The 16,921-nt window shown below is 51.4% G+C and overlaps 1 protein-coding gene across 1 annotated transcript in view; it reads right to left on the reverse strand.

Annotated features, from left to right (window-relative positions):
* The window catches only part of LOC104044472 (dynein axonemal heavy chain 9), a 55,208-nt gene that overhangs the window by 28,203 nt on the left and 10,084 nt on the right, over nt 1–16,921 (reverse strand). The window contains exons 7-14 of the mRNA XM_064467434.1: nt 14,257–14,424; nt 12,318–12,434; nt 10,315–10,465; nt 9,172–9,286; nt 7,237–7,305; nt 6,021–6,147; nt 3,217–3,472; nt 1,718–1,959 (exon numbers count right to left, since the gene is read on the reverse strand). Coding sequence (XP_064323504.1) covers nt 1,718–1,959; nt 3,217–3,472; nt 6,021–6,147; nt 7,237–7,305; nt 9,172–9,286; nt 10,315–10,465; nt 12,318–12,434; nt 14,257–14,424 — 1,245 coding nt within the window. The remainder of the gene's footprint in view (nt 1–1,717; nt 1,960–3,216; nt 3,473–6,020; nt 6,148–7,236; nt 7,306–9,171; nt 9,287–10,314; nt 10,466–12,317; nt 12,435–14,256; nt 14,425–16,921) is intronic.

Below are 16,921 nucleotides of genomic sequence, written 5' to 3' on the forward strand. Positions count from 1 at the left end.
TGCCCTCTGAACGCTCCAAACCTAAGCCTGCCAGGGGCTTTCAACAGAGGCACAGCCTCAAAAAAATGAGGTCCAGCTTGCAGTGAGCACAAATCACCACACACTGCCTGTGGCCAGGGGGTCGATGTCGGCAGCATTTCATGTACAGGGGCAGAGGGGAGGGTGCCACTCCCAGCGCTGACATGGCAGCTTGGCACACAGGGGATAACGTGGCCTTGCCAGTTGGGCTTGAGCCAACCCAGAGTTGCTGCTCCCCAACTTGACACATCATTCATAACTGGGTGCTTGGACTCTCAATGGAGCAAGCCAAAGCTCTGACCCCTTGCAGACTCGTCCTGGCCACGTTGAGCTGATGCATGAGGAAGGGGAACTTCACAGGAATTAACTTTGTGGGAATGCCCTTCTGATAGCACCACCCTCCCTTCACCATTCCCTGGGCTTGTATTTGGTAACGTCCCCTTGTTACTGGTGTTTTACTGAGCCTTTACTCCAGAGGCCTCTTCCTGGTGAAAGAAGGGCAATGGGACAGGCTGTCCGGCCTTTGCCTGTTGGTGCATATACCCAAACCCACACTGTGCTTCTCTCAGCAGCCTCAAGACTCACCTGCCCCCAGGAACACTTGAACAACCAGGGGAAGGCCAGCAGACCAGATCTCAGTCCCTCCTCCACTGCCCCTCTAGGCAGAGCCAGCACAGGCAGGACAGAGGCATAGGGACACGCAGTTTTGGGCCACGGTGCCTTTCCCTCCCCAGGACCTTCGTCCTGCCCCTGTGAGCAGCATTGGCGGTGCCACCACACCAGTGGTGCCAGCCCTCCTGCCACAACCACACCCCCACATTCCCCTTGGCCAGTCTAGGAGTGCCCAGGTCTTTTGGGTGGTAGCTGGAGGTGGCTGAGCCTTTGCAGCTGAGGCAGCAGAACAACAGGGGCACAATGAAGCCCTCACCACGGGTTCAGTGTGCAGAGAAGGGGGTTGGAGGGGTCCAGAGCTGACTGCAGACAGCAAGGCAAGGTGAGCAACAAGAGCTCAGTGTCCTGGAGAGGGTCAGCTGGTTCTCTCCAGAGTCTGAGGCCAGATGGTGACCCTCAGGAGAGGGCTGGATCTAAAATTTATCTCCCTCCAGACCAAGGTGCTGTTCCTGTCATGCACAGCACCTCACTCTGAGCAGGTGAGGAGCAGAGCTTTGGGCTTTCTCCTGGCCTGCAAAGAGGACTCTCAGTCCTGGAAAAGCCACTGGAAAACACGGAGGTTTCGGACAGCAGCTTTTCTCCTGTCGCTCAGCTTCTCCCGGACGGTCACTGTCACCTCCCGCTCCCACAGGGGCACAACAAGTCTGAAACCGAAAGGTCAGCCGCAGCCAGCTGCCTCTATTTTCAGGTAAACATTTTGGAGGGGGATTTTTCCTCTGAGCAGGACCCCAGAGCCTGATGCACGACTCCCCTCTAGTGGCTCCACAACAGCCAGAACTGCTGGAGCCAGGCTCCTTGGCTGGGCTGCGGCTGCTCCCATTCCTGCCCCAAACTGTGCCCCCGGCAGTGCCCAGACAGCAGCTCCACACCACACAGCCATACCAGCTCACTCATCAAAGCTGCTGTTAATTAACACTGGGTAAGATTTTCAAATGAGTTGAAACAGCCCTGGACATTTTCAACATAACTGGGAAACACACAGAGCCTATGAAAAGCCAACAAACCCTTGGAGAAGGTCTCTCCTCACCTTCACCAGCGAATGAATCCTCTGCCCTGACTCTCTGACGAGGCTGTAATGCCTTTCCAGACGGTCCTGGCAGTCCTCTAGGCTTAGCAGCGACTCCCTTTTACCGTTTTTCCTCTCGAATATGGGTGACACCCACGATCGCACAGTCGTCTGGATCTCCTCAACATTATTTTTGGCTTTCTGTATCCTCCGCTCAAGGTCATGGACGCTGTCCATCACCATGGAGATGTGATGCCCGATACCTGGCAAAAAATGAGATGACTGACTACATGTTTTCAGAGCTGCTGGGCCATGTCTTGTGCACCCTTACCACCAGTCTCTGAGTTTTTCCCCTTGGTCTCATGAATTTCTCCACCCACCATTAACACAAGAGACTTTACATCTCAACCAACAGAGCCACTTCTAGCTCCCTCTTTCCCCAACAAGCCATGGGTCAGAGAGCCGCAGCCTCTGCTTTCTGCCAGGAGTACCAGCACCGTGGGGATATCTGACAGTTCCCACTTCACTCTACCCACATTTCATCTCCCGCACTCTGCTGCTGAGAGAGCAGCACGGGGAGGGTGAGGACCACAGGCTGAGGGTCCCTGCCACCAGCACCAGAGCAGGGACCTCGCACCCACAGCACTAACACGTGGGTTGTGCCAACCCCAGGTACCAGTGAGGGCTGCGTTTAGGTGCAGGGAACTTCGGGTTCATCTGCAGGAAAATCCCTTCATCTTTACTGTGCAATGGAGAAAGAGTGGTTCAGCGTAAGGAATTCTGCTTTGCATGTGCCCAAGGGAGGACATTTGTTCCTGTTCATACCACAGGCCAGATGACAGAAATATATATTCCACCTGTAAGCAGTTTGCCTTCACCAAGGGGAAACAAATTGTTTTCCTCCACTCTGCTTTGCAGTTAAAACTGATCAAGCAAGAACGTTGGTTAAATCATCCCAAAGTCACGGTGCACAAAACCCACCTCTAGCTGCCGTATTCCCTCCTTCTGGAAGAAATAACGAGGTGGCCCTGCCTCTCACGGGGTCAAGTCCATGCCAGTGCCAGATGGCTGGGCCAGGGGTTCCCACTCTCTGGATGAATGGGTGAGAAAGCCGTGCCTCGGGGACACGGGCACGTGGCCACACAAGGGGTCACTTGGGCTGTCACAGGGGGGCCAGCACAGGCAGTGAGCAGATGCTTCAACCCCAGCCTTGCCAGCTCTTGCAAACCCAAATCTTGCATCTCCTTGGCGGCACTGCTTACAGAGTAGCCCCTCCTCCCTAAAAGCCCAGGCTGAACCTGAAGGGAGCCCGATCCTGTCTGCAACCCCAGCAGATGAAGGGAATGTGGAAAGGAGCTGGCAAGCTGGGGGTTGCCCTTCATCTCCACAGTGCTGGCTCTGGTGGAGAGTCACGTGCCCTGCTGGGAACTGCAGTTGGGAACCAGGTGATGCAGGCTGGGCACAGGGGGGCATCTGATGAGACCCAAGCGCTCTTTCCCCCTAACACAAAGCTAGCTCACCCTCCATCTTCCAGTTCAGAGTTTCTTCTGCCTCTTTCAGCTTCAAGTCAATATCCCGCAGCTGCCCTTGTATTAGAGGGTATTCGACCTCCAGAACTGTCTTCAGGACCTTGTTGTATCTGTTCACCATCAGCTCCAAGCTGGCCACCATCTGCCGGTATGATTCCTTGGAGGAATAGATTTCTGCTGCTGTCGGTGGGATGGCTCCCATCGGGCTGCTAGACAGGTACCTCACCTCCCTCAGCACTGAAACCAGCTGGAGAAACAAGGCAGAGAGCTGAACAGGGGGCAACCCTCCCCATTTGCCAGGCAGACACTCTCCAATCAATTTGGAGCATCTTAGGGGTTTCCTGCTGGCTTTTTTGCAAAGCAGCACGCTCTGAAAGGGCCTGGACACCTCCTAGTCTGTACCATCCGTCTGCCGTTGATCTTTGCCTCTGGTTTTCTTCCCAACCAAAGACACACAGCTCTGTTAATTACCCAACCAGCAAACTCTATGCATCCTCTAAAAGCCATGATGATCTCTAGTCCTCTCATCTATCCTCATCAAGAGAGTCTTTCAGGAATATCGTGCCTGCAAGCGGAGCTTAGCGGTTATCCAAGTGAAAGATAGGATGGCTCCAGTTCTGTTGGTTTGCTGGGCTGACTGGCAATAAGAAAAAAAAACCCCAACCAACCAACCAAACAAAAAAAACCCTAAACAAAACAAACTAAACAACAACAAAAAAAACACGGCCCCAAACCCAGTGACTCAAATCCTCCTGTGGCCACCTTCCACCAAAGACGTCTGCTGGAGGCTCCTCCCAGCCCAGCCAAAAGCCCTCAGTGCCACTGCATGTTTGAGTTGTGATAGAACCAGAACGAGGGGCATTATTATATTATAAACCCAAGTATAAATGAGTCCCTGCAACAGACTTAGCAGTGAGGTCTTCAAGTGCAATACATCACTTCTAAACTAAAAATCTTTGCTCAGTTTAGTGGCTAGTGAGAAGTAAAATGCTCCTGGAACTGCGCACGTTGGCAGGGTGACAGAAATTCGGTACGTTGTGTGGGCAATGGCAGGGGTGAGGCCCCTCCTGGCTGCGGCCAAGCTTGGGGAGCAGCTCCCTAAAAATCACCTTTCCCTTAGGTTGGCAGATTGTACCATCCCTTCCTGTGAAGACGTGGGGAAGAAATCTCTCTCTGATCCCATCCAGTTCATGCCCTCTGGTCCTAGTCCCCTGCCCCTACTTTCAGTAAGAAAACTGGAAAGCTGCAGGTACAAACAGAAGCAGGTGGAGGCACAAGCACAAGGACGGCATGGCCAGGAGCCTTTGTCACTGCCCTGGGTGGCAGTTACGGAAACCTCTCCACCGCTGCCTGACGCCAGCCAAAAGCCACCGTGCAGCAGAACGGGCCAAGGCACGCGGGAAGCACGCTCCCTTTGAAGGGCCGGCAAGGGGGAAACAGGCAGTGCAAGTCAGGAAGGTAAATCGTGACACGCTGAGTATGTACAGTACTAAAGTGGCGATGGACATGATGACAAGAGAAGGAAAGAAAGAAGGGCTGAAGAAGGGTGCAGGGGGCATCCTGGAAAGGTGGATGAAGCAGGATGGGGTGGGAGGAAAGCAAAAGCCAGGGGACTGAGGGAGGAAGAGGGCAAGTGAGATGGAACCAAACTCCCCTCCCTTCTTTGCACTGGAATGTCTGGGACATCCCCAGCACGGGGTCAAGGGGTTTTTCCCCTCTTTCCCTCTCCTCCATGGAAGGTGAGCTCTGGAAGACTCTTCCATGCTGAAGAGTTGCAAATACATCCTCCCTCTAGGCAAAATGAGGGGCTCCTCCATTCTGGAGGGCATGAAAAGGTTGCTAAGCAGGCACTTGTCATCAGGCAGTCCTCAGTGTGGAAACCTGGGAGGAGCAGTGCAGAAGCACTCAAAGACTGGTATAAGAGCTGAGAACAGGCATGCTCAGCACATCACAGGCTCCAGACCCTATCACCAGGGTGAAGGGTGGAAAACATCCCCTGGGGCTGTTTGGCTCACGCCTTAGCAAGGAGCTTCTGAGGAGATGGACAAATCCTTTGACTGAGGGCCAAGCTTGAATGACCTCTAAAATCTGAATGCTTTCCTTTAACAGGGAACGGGGCAAGTTTTTTATGCCAACATTTCCCGGGCCCCTGAGATTCAGCGCCTCCCCAGCAAATGGCATTTTTACAGTTGACAAACCCTGGCTCCCACCAGGCCCCAGAAGCTTTCAGTCCATCTATGCACACCGCTGGCTTCGACCCCTGCTTCTGCTTTGGGCAAGGTGGACGGTCAGTCCTCCCTGTGCTGGAGACAGGCTTTAGGGGAGCTTCAGGGGACAGAGAAAAGATCTTAAATCTATCGTAAGCTTCACGCACTGCAATAAAGGAAATCCAACAGCCACAACATTGGAGTAACCAAAAAACCTTTCAGGAAGCTCCGACTTCAGGTACACATGACATGAACCCACCTCTGCAGATGATGCCCCAACACTCCCCACACCAGTATCAAATCTGGTCTGGAGATGCTGACACCAGTCAAACACCTGGCTACTCAGCGACTCGCTGCCACTGGCTTTAACTAGAATTTGCTCTGCTTAAACTGTAATCCTGCCATTTTACCAGGAGGTAGGGCCCACAAAGAGGATGGTAAATTCATGTTACCCATCACAGAAGGGGTTCCACAGACCCCAGCAGAACAGATCTGGTACCAGTCCCACCAGAGCTCCCCCGCATGGCGAGCACAGCTTGAAGACATGCCTGCAGGCAGGCAAGAAAGCTAACAGGCAGTGATTTTTACCTGGGGATCAAAATTGACCGAAATCAGTTTGGTTTCTGGATCTCGCTGGATGAGTGGTTGAGTGAGGTTGTACTGTGATTTTTCAGAGACTGTCTGGGACCAGCCTACGTAGAGCTTCTCCTGATACCTGCCCCAAAAAACAAACAACAAACAAAACATCCACCATGTAGCTACCAAGCCAGCAGACCAAGACACATAACCTGATGAAAGCCAAGTCCGCTTCTGAGGACTGAAAAACAAAAAGGAATATTAAAAACCCATCCATGCCATTTCCATAAACAATGTGGCTTCAAAGAGAAACACCCAAAAACCAGTGACAGTGTCAAGTCAGGAGGGCAAAGATCTCTCAAGAACTGTTTTTAGCAGATAATTCAGATTTGAGAAAGACTTTCAAAAGAATTTAGCCTAAAGTAATAGATAAGCAGCTAGCGGGCATTTCCAAAGCAGGACAGGTGCCTAAACCTGCGCAAATGCCGGTGGTGGATGCAGCTGCCCTCACTTGTCTCAGAGTCACTGCAGAGGGACCCTCAGCCTTGGGGAAATTCAGGTCTCTGAGAGCTCAGTGACACTACTGGGGATGGAAACACAGGGCCGAGCAGGGCTCCTGGTACCTCACGTCATGCCCAGCCCAGCCACCAAGCAACAAGGTCTCTTCTGGGTCAGGTTGTCACCTGAGCGCTTTGGGAAACGTCACCCAGAACACGCCACCGCTGTTGCAGACACCCAGGATCCCCTGTTGGTCTGCTCCCTTCTGAAAGGCTGTACCATAGTTATTAAGCCCTTGTTTTGGTAATTGGGTGCAGGGCTCCCTCCAACCGCCCTGCGGTACGCGTCGCAGCTCCCTTCATTGCTGGGGGAGAGCAGGCCCCGCAGAGACACCTCCTTCCTTCGGAGGCGGCTCTTCCCAAGGGAAAGCCCACAACGAACAGTTCAGATTCAACATCAGATATTAAGATATTAAGTCAGGGGCAATGAATCCCCCTCCGAGTTGCGGAGTACACACTTACAGCCGCTGTTCATACACTCCATGAACGGGCACAAGTGGATTGAGACTTCTGGCCAGCCCAGGTTTTCCACGACAGCAGCTTCTACAGCAGAAGCTTATTCCAGCATTCCAACATTGCCAGGCCCTGAGCTGGGAAATGCGCTGGAAGGTGGCTTAGAAAAGGAGAACGTTTTTTCATATAGTTACAGCCTTGGCTGAGCCATCACTTACCCGTCGAGCAGCTGGACCAAATCTTCATACTTCTCTATCACCCTTTTTCCTTCGGCGGAGTCCAAGCAGCTGGTAGCACAACAGAGAAGCTCAGCATTACATTCAGCTCTGGGAAGCTGTAGTCCGTGTTTGCCCCTTCCCAAGATCACCCACCAGTTTGCAGGCAGCCTCTAACTGACTGCGGACCTTGGATTCCACCCCTGCCACATCACCAAAAATCATTTCACTGCACAAAGGCTTTCCAAGCCCCCGTGCGCCCTTTCTCGGGTGTTTGCACGGCAACCTGCAGCATGGGAACCACAGACGAGGGGGTAGAAGGACGCAGTGCTGCTGGAGGGAGTTTCACGCTCCGTATCTGCACGGAGCAAGGCCACCTCCGCTTACCTGCCATCACTTCCTGAGGTCAAAGAGGCTCAGAAGGAAGCAGCCCGTGGCTCCTGCTAGAGGCAGTTCTTTGCGATGCCAAATTTGTGCCCCTCACACTGTAGGGGCAGGGAAGAGCAAAGGCATCCTGGAGCATGGGAGGCAGAGCCCTGGCCACGCTGCACAACTGCCTCTGAACCCAGGGAAACAGCTGGCCACGGTAATTCTTGTAAGGCCATCTCTTCCCCACAGTTTCATCTACAATATCCAAGCTTTCCTGAAAATGGTTGTTGATTTTGGAGGATATTTTGACAAAATCCGAATTAACCTAAACAAAACCTAGCAAAGGAGAGTGCCTGAGCAGACACCGCTGGGCAAGCACTGATCAAACCTTCTGGAAGCAAACAAGACCCCTAAGCAAACGCCAGCTAAACCATCTTCATTTCTCCTTTTTAATCCCCTTTCCCTTTCAAGTAGCACGTAGGAAACAGCATCACGTCACCCCTACTGCAGGGCATGTTATTAACTGCTCTAAACAGAGGAAAGAAAATCAATGCAAAATGCAGATCTGGGTCCTTCTTCATGGTTTACAAAATTTGCCATTCAGATTCAAACCAGACACGATAACTTGGGCTCTGCATTGGGGACGGCCCAAGAGCCTGTTTCATTGCACTGATATCTTTAAGTGCAGTTATTCTGCAGCAGTTAAGACACTTGTTTAATGGCAATACACACTTAGAGAAGGCTACAAATCCTGCACAGTGATGGAAATGGCTCATTGTGGTCAAGGACATAAAAAAAAGTGGGTCCATTTACTCAGAATCCTGTTCAGCACAAGTAAAGCTATTCCTGTGAGCAACAAGGTGCACTCCCTGGAGCACCTTCAGTTGTCCTTTGCTTTGCTTAAAGGGCTTTTAAGTGCTGTCTCATACAATGCCATGAGATGTGACAGCTGCGAGCGTGGGGACACATTTCTCCAAGACCACCCATAATAACAAACATTCAGGTGATAAGTATTCCTGCACTAGCTTCTTTCCTTGATCTTGGGAGATTGCTCCTTCGTTTAATGCTGAGCAAGTTGTCTTCTGCCAGTGCCCAGCCAAGCCCACATCTGTTCGCCAACCTGGAAACTCAGCTCCATCAGTCCATCGTAGACGAGTCCACTCCAGCCCCTTCCCGCCCTTCACGGATGATGCCAGGACCAGGGCTTGCAGCCGAGGCCCGGGCTGCTCCCAGGGAGGCCCTGGAGCACGTGCTGAGTGGGACGGCAGCGGGAACGGTTCCGATACCTCTTTCAACTGCAAACTAAGGCTATGTCTGAAAACTGAATAGCCCAAGTACTATCCCACTGTGCCTCTTAACCACTTGAAAACAAATCCAATTAATAAGTTTCTTAAAAAAATTATCACAAGGAAGCTAAAGAGCACCAGTGCAATTGCTTCACACCTCTTTGACTAAGAATTATTTCAGCTATAACCATTGGATAATGTTCAACACAGAAAGAAAATCAGATTTATTAGAGAAAAGAAATCAAGATGGTCATAAAGCAACTTAGCTGGAACAGATACGCACAGATGTGTGATATGCCTGACGCGACCAAATGGCACCTGGATGCGTGCTCGCAGCTCCTGAGCCCAGCCCAGCGCTCCAGCTACTGGTGGCATGTTCTTGTGCACAGGGGGGGACCCTGGGGAGGGCACAGTGAAACTGCATTTGACTGAGCACTGCACTTGTCATCCCAAAACACACCCACAGAAACTCGTCTGTGCAAAACTGCTCTGATTTCCCAGCTTCCTTCCTTAAATCCAAGCATCTGCTACACCGGTGTAGGTCCATGGCCAGGGCAAGTCTCCTAGTGCCTCTGGACCTTGAGTAAGGACCTGAGATCAAAAGGAGAAGCCTGGGATATGTTAGGACAGAGCTGATACAGAGGCATCCTTCCCCTGGGATGCATTCCCTGCTCCCCCAAACACTGAGGTAGGGATTTCTGACCAGGAGCTGGTTCTGACCATCTTATCCAACACCCACAGAACAACACTCCCCACATTCACAGCAAATGATGGGCTTGTCTTCCATCAACCTCTCCCTTCGTTAACCTGCACTGGCTCCAGCAGTGCTGCCTCTTCTGGACTTGCCTGGTTCCAGCACAATCTTTCTGAGGCAAGTAAACAGGTTGCTGTTGGAAAAGTCACACTCTAATCCTCATAATCTGACAGGAGCCTGCTCATCCCCTCCTGTGCCAACATCCATGGGAAATAATAAACCCGGAAAAGGCTAATTAAATGCTTGGTTACAAAGTTTCATTCTCATACTTTGCATTTAAAGCATTACAAGGGAAATGCAATCAATTCATATTCGGGAGCCCATGAGTGGGTTTGCAAGTCCCATGGGGTGTTCAAGGCAGTACACAAGCGTGAAGAGAAACCTCTTGTTGCAGCCTTGCTGGGAAAGCTCAGCATGTGTCTTCATCCCCAGTCACATATCATGTATATAATTTTTAAAAAAGGATGTTTTTCCCACCAACAGATTATTTGCTTTAACTCTAAGAACAGAGCTTTCCCAGGCACTTCCATTCCCACTAGGAGCTTTAGACACTGAAAACATTTGCAATTTGGGAATTTCGGTTTCCTTAGAAAAAGAAAATTCTTTCCCCCCTCAAATTAATCTAAATCCAATTTCCTGTGAAATTAATTTTACTTAGCACTTGTCACCCACCGAGCTCCAGCTCTGCCTGGATGTGCCTGGAGTAGATCAGCCTAGCATGGTCCAGGGCACGGCTGAACATGCTGATGAGGACAGAGTATTTGTCAGCAGCATCTGCAGCAATCACTGGTCGCTCCAAAAGGCTCCCGAACATGTCCAGCAACTGTGGAGGGAAAAAAAGCAAGGAAAGAAAGGGGAAAAAATTCACAACCCCGACTTCTGCAGAGACACCCACTGGGATTTTCCTTACTGGCCCAGAAGTCGGCACCACCAGGCACTTTAGAAAAGGGACTTTTCTTTTCTTTGCCCTGCTTTTCCATGCAGTCCCTCCCTTTGTTACAGAGATCCGCAGACTTCCTCTGTGGGTGAACCATATTCCAACTGGCATACCCCAGATGCTTCAAAATTTGCTATTTTTTCAAAAACCTTAGAAAGATAAATTCTATCACTTTCTGTAGTCTTCTCCTACAAACATTTGTATTGAAGTTTTTCAGAAAATACCTTTTGCTTTTTCTGCAGGATAGATTAATTGGTAAACAAAACAGCCTTGTTTCTAGAAAGCCTCAGCTCCCAAAACTGAGATACATCCATGTATTAACAATATTAACAAATTGATATTAACGATAATCACTTGTTTTTTAATAGTGGTTTTCACCAGGAAATCCTAGAAAAAGCATAGTTTCCTCCAACTCACAGTCGGAGACACAAAACAACTGGCATCCAAAAGCCTGATTTGAGTAATTTCTTTCACTACTCTTTCTAAAACTGAACAAAGGTCTATTCTGTTTGTCTCTTGATGGGAAGAGCAGAAATACTCCCAAAGCTTTCAGCTAGCACACTGCTGCCAGCTCCATGGCTTAATGACTTTTGAGGAACCCACGAGCCTTAGCATCACTGTTATTCAACATCTTTAAAAGCGATCTGGGTAACAGGATCAAGTGTAGCCTGATGAAGTTTGCTGATGACACCAAACTGAGTGGGAAGTAGACACTCCAGAAGGGAGAGCTGCTCTGCAGGGAGATCTGGATAGGCTGGAGGAGTGGGCCATCAAGAACCTTACGGAGTTCAACAAGGAGAAGTGTAAGATCTTGCACCCGGAAAAACATAATCCAGGAGTGCAGCACAGACTGGGATCCATCTGGCTGGAGGGCAGCTCTGTGGGAAGGGACCTGGGGGTCGGGGTGGGCAGGAAGCTCAACATGAGCAAACAGTGGCTGCTGCGGCCAAGAAGGCCAACGGGATGCTGGGTTGCATCAAAAAGGGCATCGCCAGCAGAGAGAAAGAAGTCATCATCCCGCTCTACTCAGCGCTGGTCAGGCCACCCCTGGAGTGCTGTGTGCAGTTCTGGTCCCCGCTGTACAAAAGGGATGTGGCCAGGCTGGAAGGGGCCCAGAGAAGGGCCACCAGGATGATCCAAGGACTGGGAAGCTGCCGTACGAGGACAGGCTGGGAGAGCTGGGTTTGTTCAGCCTTGAGAAAAGGAGGCTCAGAGGGGATCTCATCCCCATGTACCAGGACTTACGGGGCAGCTACAAAGAAGATGGAGACTCCCTTTTTACACAGAGTCCCATGGAGAGGACAAGGGGGAATGGACACGAGTTGCTCTTGGGGAGATTCCGAGTGGACACGAGAGGGAAATTTTTCACAGTGAGGACAGTCACCACTGGAATAATCTCCCCTGGGAAGGGGTTGGCTCGACCACATTGGACACCTTCAAGGGTTGTCTGGACAGGGCGCTGGGCCGTCTTGTCTAGGCTGTGCTCTTCCTAGAAAGGTTGGAGTAGATGATCCCTGAAGTCCCTTCCAACCTGGGATTCTGGGACTCCATGATCATTAACCACAACCAGCCCAAAAGCTACAAGGCTCACTGTCCCACTGCCCATTCCCATCGGCAAACACCAGCCCTGTGTGCCTGTAGCTACGGCACTGCCTGGCCTCCTCTGTGTGATTCTCACTGGCGCAAAACTGCAGGAGCCCTGATTTCCCTTCTACAAAAGGAAAGGTCACAGACAAACCTTGAAGGCATGCTCCAAGTCCGAGGCATCATCGAAAGCCTGGATGAAAACAGTGCCCAGCCTCCGGTCAATGTCTTGTACTTTCTGCTGGAAATCAAAGACGTCTTGCTCAAACTCCTGTGGGAAGGCAAAACAGCAAGCCGTGAGGCTGCCGGATGGCACCGGGAAAGTACCTGTAAACCTCCTGATCCAGAGACCTCTCCCCTATTCTTATTCAACATGAATTAAACCGCTCCTCTGGCCAGCCTTCAGCCATCGCAACGTGGCAAAGCCCCCCAGAGCCTGAGAACATTTCTGTATTGTCCCACGGCTGAGATCATGGCCCTCTCTCTGCGGTGCACCCTTTAGTCCCGAGGGCTTTCCACAGTCCACTAAGCACTAACCTCAACCTAGAGGCAAGATGGATTATTTCCCCACCCTTTCCACCCTGACTTGGCCTGACAACTACACCATCATCTAGAAAACCCACAGGTGCACCTTCTGAGTTCCAAATCCAATCTGCTTTCAAGCCAAAACAAACCTGTGCTGTTGATCGCAAGTGGGGCAACAAAAAAGGCAGTTTTGAAACACTGGCACAGCTTGCCCAGAGAGGCTGTGGAGTTTACAGCCTTGGAGATATTTAACCTTGGAGATATTTAACCTGACTGGTCACAGTCCTGTTCTAGCTGAGCCCGCTTTGAGCAGGGGAGATGGACTAGGTGATCTCCAGACATCTTTTCCAACCTCAACAGTCTGTGTTTCTGTATTTTCCACCATCTGATGGCACTGCTTTTCTTGCTCCAATTGTAATAAATCCTTTGAAGTTTGAGGGTAAAGTCTAGGTTTATTTTTCTGCAGGTAAAAAAGCCCAAATCAAAGATTGAACCTGACAAACTGGAAAACTTCAGTCCTTCTATCCTAGCTTGGACAAAGCCACTAAAAATGAGGCCATGTGTCTCTTATCTGAAAGGACAAAGCCTAAGGAAACAGCTTTTACTCTTGTCACTGCTGAGCTGCAGCAGGACCAGACACAATGTGTTAGCTAAAATAGAGGCTCTAGACAGCAACAAATGGTGCAAAACTCAAACACTGAAAGAACGAGCATGACTCAGAGTCATACAAAAGGCCATGGGTAACCAAAACCAAGCCAGCTCCTGCAGGGCCAACTTCACCACTCTTTCTGTGCCCTCCCTCCTTAAGAAATCAAAGATCCTGAGATCAGACACAACCATGGGACACAGGTCCCTTCAGAAATGCCATTCCCATCCTTCCTTCATAGCTCACCCAGGCTACACTGCTCTTGTGTCAGAGCCAAGAGCAGGAGTTTCTGAATAGAGGCTAAGGAGGCCCAGAGCACATCTGCTTTGTCCTCTTTGTACAACACGTGCTGATGTGAGCATCTGTGATCCGGATGGCCACTGAGCCATGACCCAGAGGGCTGGGAATATTCCTTTAGTTAAAACACTACTGGTAATAAAACAGAGTCCTTGAATTCTGAGAGCACCAGATGCCATGCGTTCATCTAGACAAGAGCAAACACATCCCCAGAGGTTACCTGAGCTGGCCCTCATCAGGCAGGCTAGGCACCGAGAGCAGGAAGGCAGAGACGTGGATGTTGGTACAGCTCGTACACCCCAGCAAGCACCACATACAGGGAAAGCTTATGTAAAAGGCATGGTAATCCCGGTTTCCCAGCTGCACTGGTCTAAGGTCCTGAACTCGCAAGATATGCTAGATACAGACCGGCAAGAACTCCAAATCTTTGCAGGAAAGGCCAGCGGCTCCCTGTTCCCTACAGTGACAGATTAGATCATAATGAAAGGAGGGAGGAGCTGGGAAGAAGTCTTGGACTTTTCTGGGAAGATGGACTGCACATGAGCCAGGGCTCCACCACAGAGGAACCCACCGCTTTGGAAACACGCACACGGTGCCGGCATTCCCGCAAGCTGGTCCCACTTACCATGTTGGTCAGCTTAAGACAGTCGTAGGTTCGCTCTGCAAACACCTTGTATGCCTCCTGGAATTCCTCGTACATGTCCAGGACCTGCCGGCCCAGGGCCTTCCCTTTGATCCCGCTGAACTCAATCTTCTCCAGCTTCATCAGGTCCAAGGCGGTTGCCAGGAGATCCTTCAAAGCCAATGGAGGCACACACAGGTTACACGTTCACAAAAAAAGATGACAACAGTTGTCGTGACAGCGAGCTGCGCTCAGTGCCGGGCCGAGGGGCCTCCCCAGGCACACCACAGGTGCTCGTGCTGTGGCACAAATGGTAAGGGGGAAGCCGGATCCTGCCCGTCCTGGGCATCAACAGCTGCTCATAACAAGACCCTCCCTAGTGGGAGCTGCTGCAGCCACTGGAAATACCACACTAACTGTAAAACTCCTTTTAAGGGCACATAGGGGACTACCAAAGCAACACATGACACCTTGATGTGTCATCCAGCATAGCTAAGAATCCCGATTTTAAGGTATTAACCAAAAGGAGATGTCTAATATTTACAGGTACCAGAACTGTCCAAAAGCTCCTGCTCAGTAAAACTTCTGTGTGTCCAAGGGGGTGTTACTGAGCCTGCCCAGCTGGCCCTCTCTGCTGAGATGGGGTCCTTCCCCTCCCATCCTGTGCAGCCCGGCAGGGCCTGACCCCATAGTGCCACCTCTCAGGAGAACGCCCCCCTCACCAGGCTGTGGCAGCAGCGCCGGGCAGCCCTGCCGCCACCCCACCCCATCCATCCCTTTGGCAGGGCTAAGCAGGGGCTGGCTGAACGTCCATTGTCTCAGAGGGCCAGGAGAAACACGCTGACCTCAAGCACAGCAACGTACCGGTGGCTGTCCTCGCTCTGAGCCCAGGGACGAGCCCGAATGCAGAGCAAAGCGGGTACGGAGCTTCACCCCGAAATGGGCAGCACCCAGCCTCTCTGACGGGGTTGTTGAACGTGTCACAGCGCAGGACACAGCCCATGGCCCAGAGCCTCCCACGCTACACCGAGGCATCACCAGGCACCACCCCAGGACGCTCCAGGGAGAGCGGGGAGATGCTGCGCACTTACAGCTCCTGACACGGCTGGGCTTATTGGGAACAGCCTCTAGCCAAGGGAGCGGCTGCTCGCAGGTCCCTGACAGCTGAACAGTCGCTGCTTTGAGACCCCCCCCATGTTTCTGAGAGAACAGGGTGCAAGCAGAGAGCCGACCCAGGCGGCAGCTTTTACAACAGAGGTGCAATGCAAAACAGTGAGGTGAACCAGGGGAACCTCCTCCCTCCACGTGTTCATGGGCTACTCGTGCACCAGCGTAACTGCAGCTTTTATGAAATTTTTCAAACAAATGCACACGCGCTATTTAGTAAGAGCTCATTCACTTTAACAAATGCTTTGTAAGGCAAAAATAACACGGAAATAGTAGCTGCCCCTTGCTTTGTCTTACAAGGTCGCTTGAAATGAAGAGCTGGGGGGAAACAGAGGTGGAGAGACAGAAGCTTTCCCCACTGACAGGCGGGTGTGCGCTACACTTTATTATTTTACAGCTCACTCCACAGGCCCTCCCTCTGACTGCATATACTGCAGCCTTTTACTGTCCCTGGAGGTGTGGGACAGCCAGGGCAGGAGGACATGAGCACTGACCAAAAAGCACAGTGCTCTGCCACCACGGCAGTGCACGTGCAGCTCAAAACCTCCTGATTTTTTTTTTCCTGTAGTCCATATCCATAGCATCCAAGCAATGAGCAGTCAGTGCCCAGAGCCTTCGCAGAGTGACAGTGCATAATTAGCTACACATATTGCTCTCACAACGACCTGCAGTTATTCCTCCGTACACTGGCCAGCATAATTTGGTTACTGCACATCAGATGCTACTGGAAACCATCATCATGAATGTTTTAAAAGAAATAAGTCATGATGGTTTTCAACACAGTTAATTAAAGAATGCATAAAAATATACAGCGTGTTTAAACCAGTAAAACCTCCTGTCCCACTGCAAAGAACAACAGAGGGAGAAAAACAACCCAGACCTTCCTTTGAATAGGCAAACGCCGGCAGCTTGTTTGCTGTACATCCGATCCTACACGCCGGGAACATGGCAACGACAAACAAAGAGATTCACTTCGGAAGTGTGTGGACAGCAGATGAATGTGTCCTGTAACTGCTTATACAGCGTCCGCACAGCAGGTGTGCACCGCGCCCGTATGCCTGTGGTCTCCAGACACAGCCGCCCAACAAGGAGAGCACGGAGAGCGCTTGTTTGCACGGGGCTTCCCTGGCACGTTCAGACCTGCTCTCTGCTAAATAACAACCCGGCCAGCGCAAGGAGCCCTCGGCCATGCTGGGAGCTGAGGGGTAACACCAGACATCCCTGCCTCAGGTGACCACCTCATAGAGACAAGCCTTGGCAAACAGGGACACCCCTGAGCCACAGCCCCCAGCTGGGACAGACCATCAGGATGTGAAGGGATGACCTGGCAAGGAACATGTCCCTGCCCATGTGGCACAGTCACGCGGTGCCCAGCCTCAAGGGGAGCATGTGCCCTCTCCGAGTCAGTCCAGACCCCGCTGTAGGGTGTCTCTGATGGCAACTGGAGGACTGGGAGACTGCACTGCTTTATTTGGAGGCTGTGCAAACCACAACCCCCAGT

Source organism: Phalacrocorax carbo, chromosome 16, assembly GCF_963921805.1.
Source record: "Phalacrocorax carbo chromosome 16, bPhaCar2.1, whole genome shotgun sequence".
In the NCBI taxonomy this organism is placed as follows: Eukaryota; Metazoa; Chordata; class Aves; order Suliformes; family Phalacrocoracidae; genus Phalacrocorax; species Phalacrocorax carbo.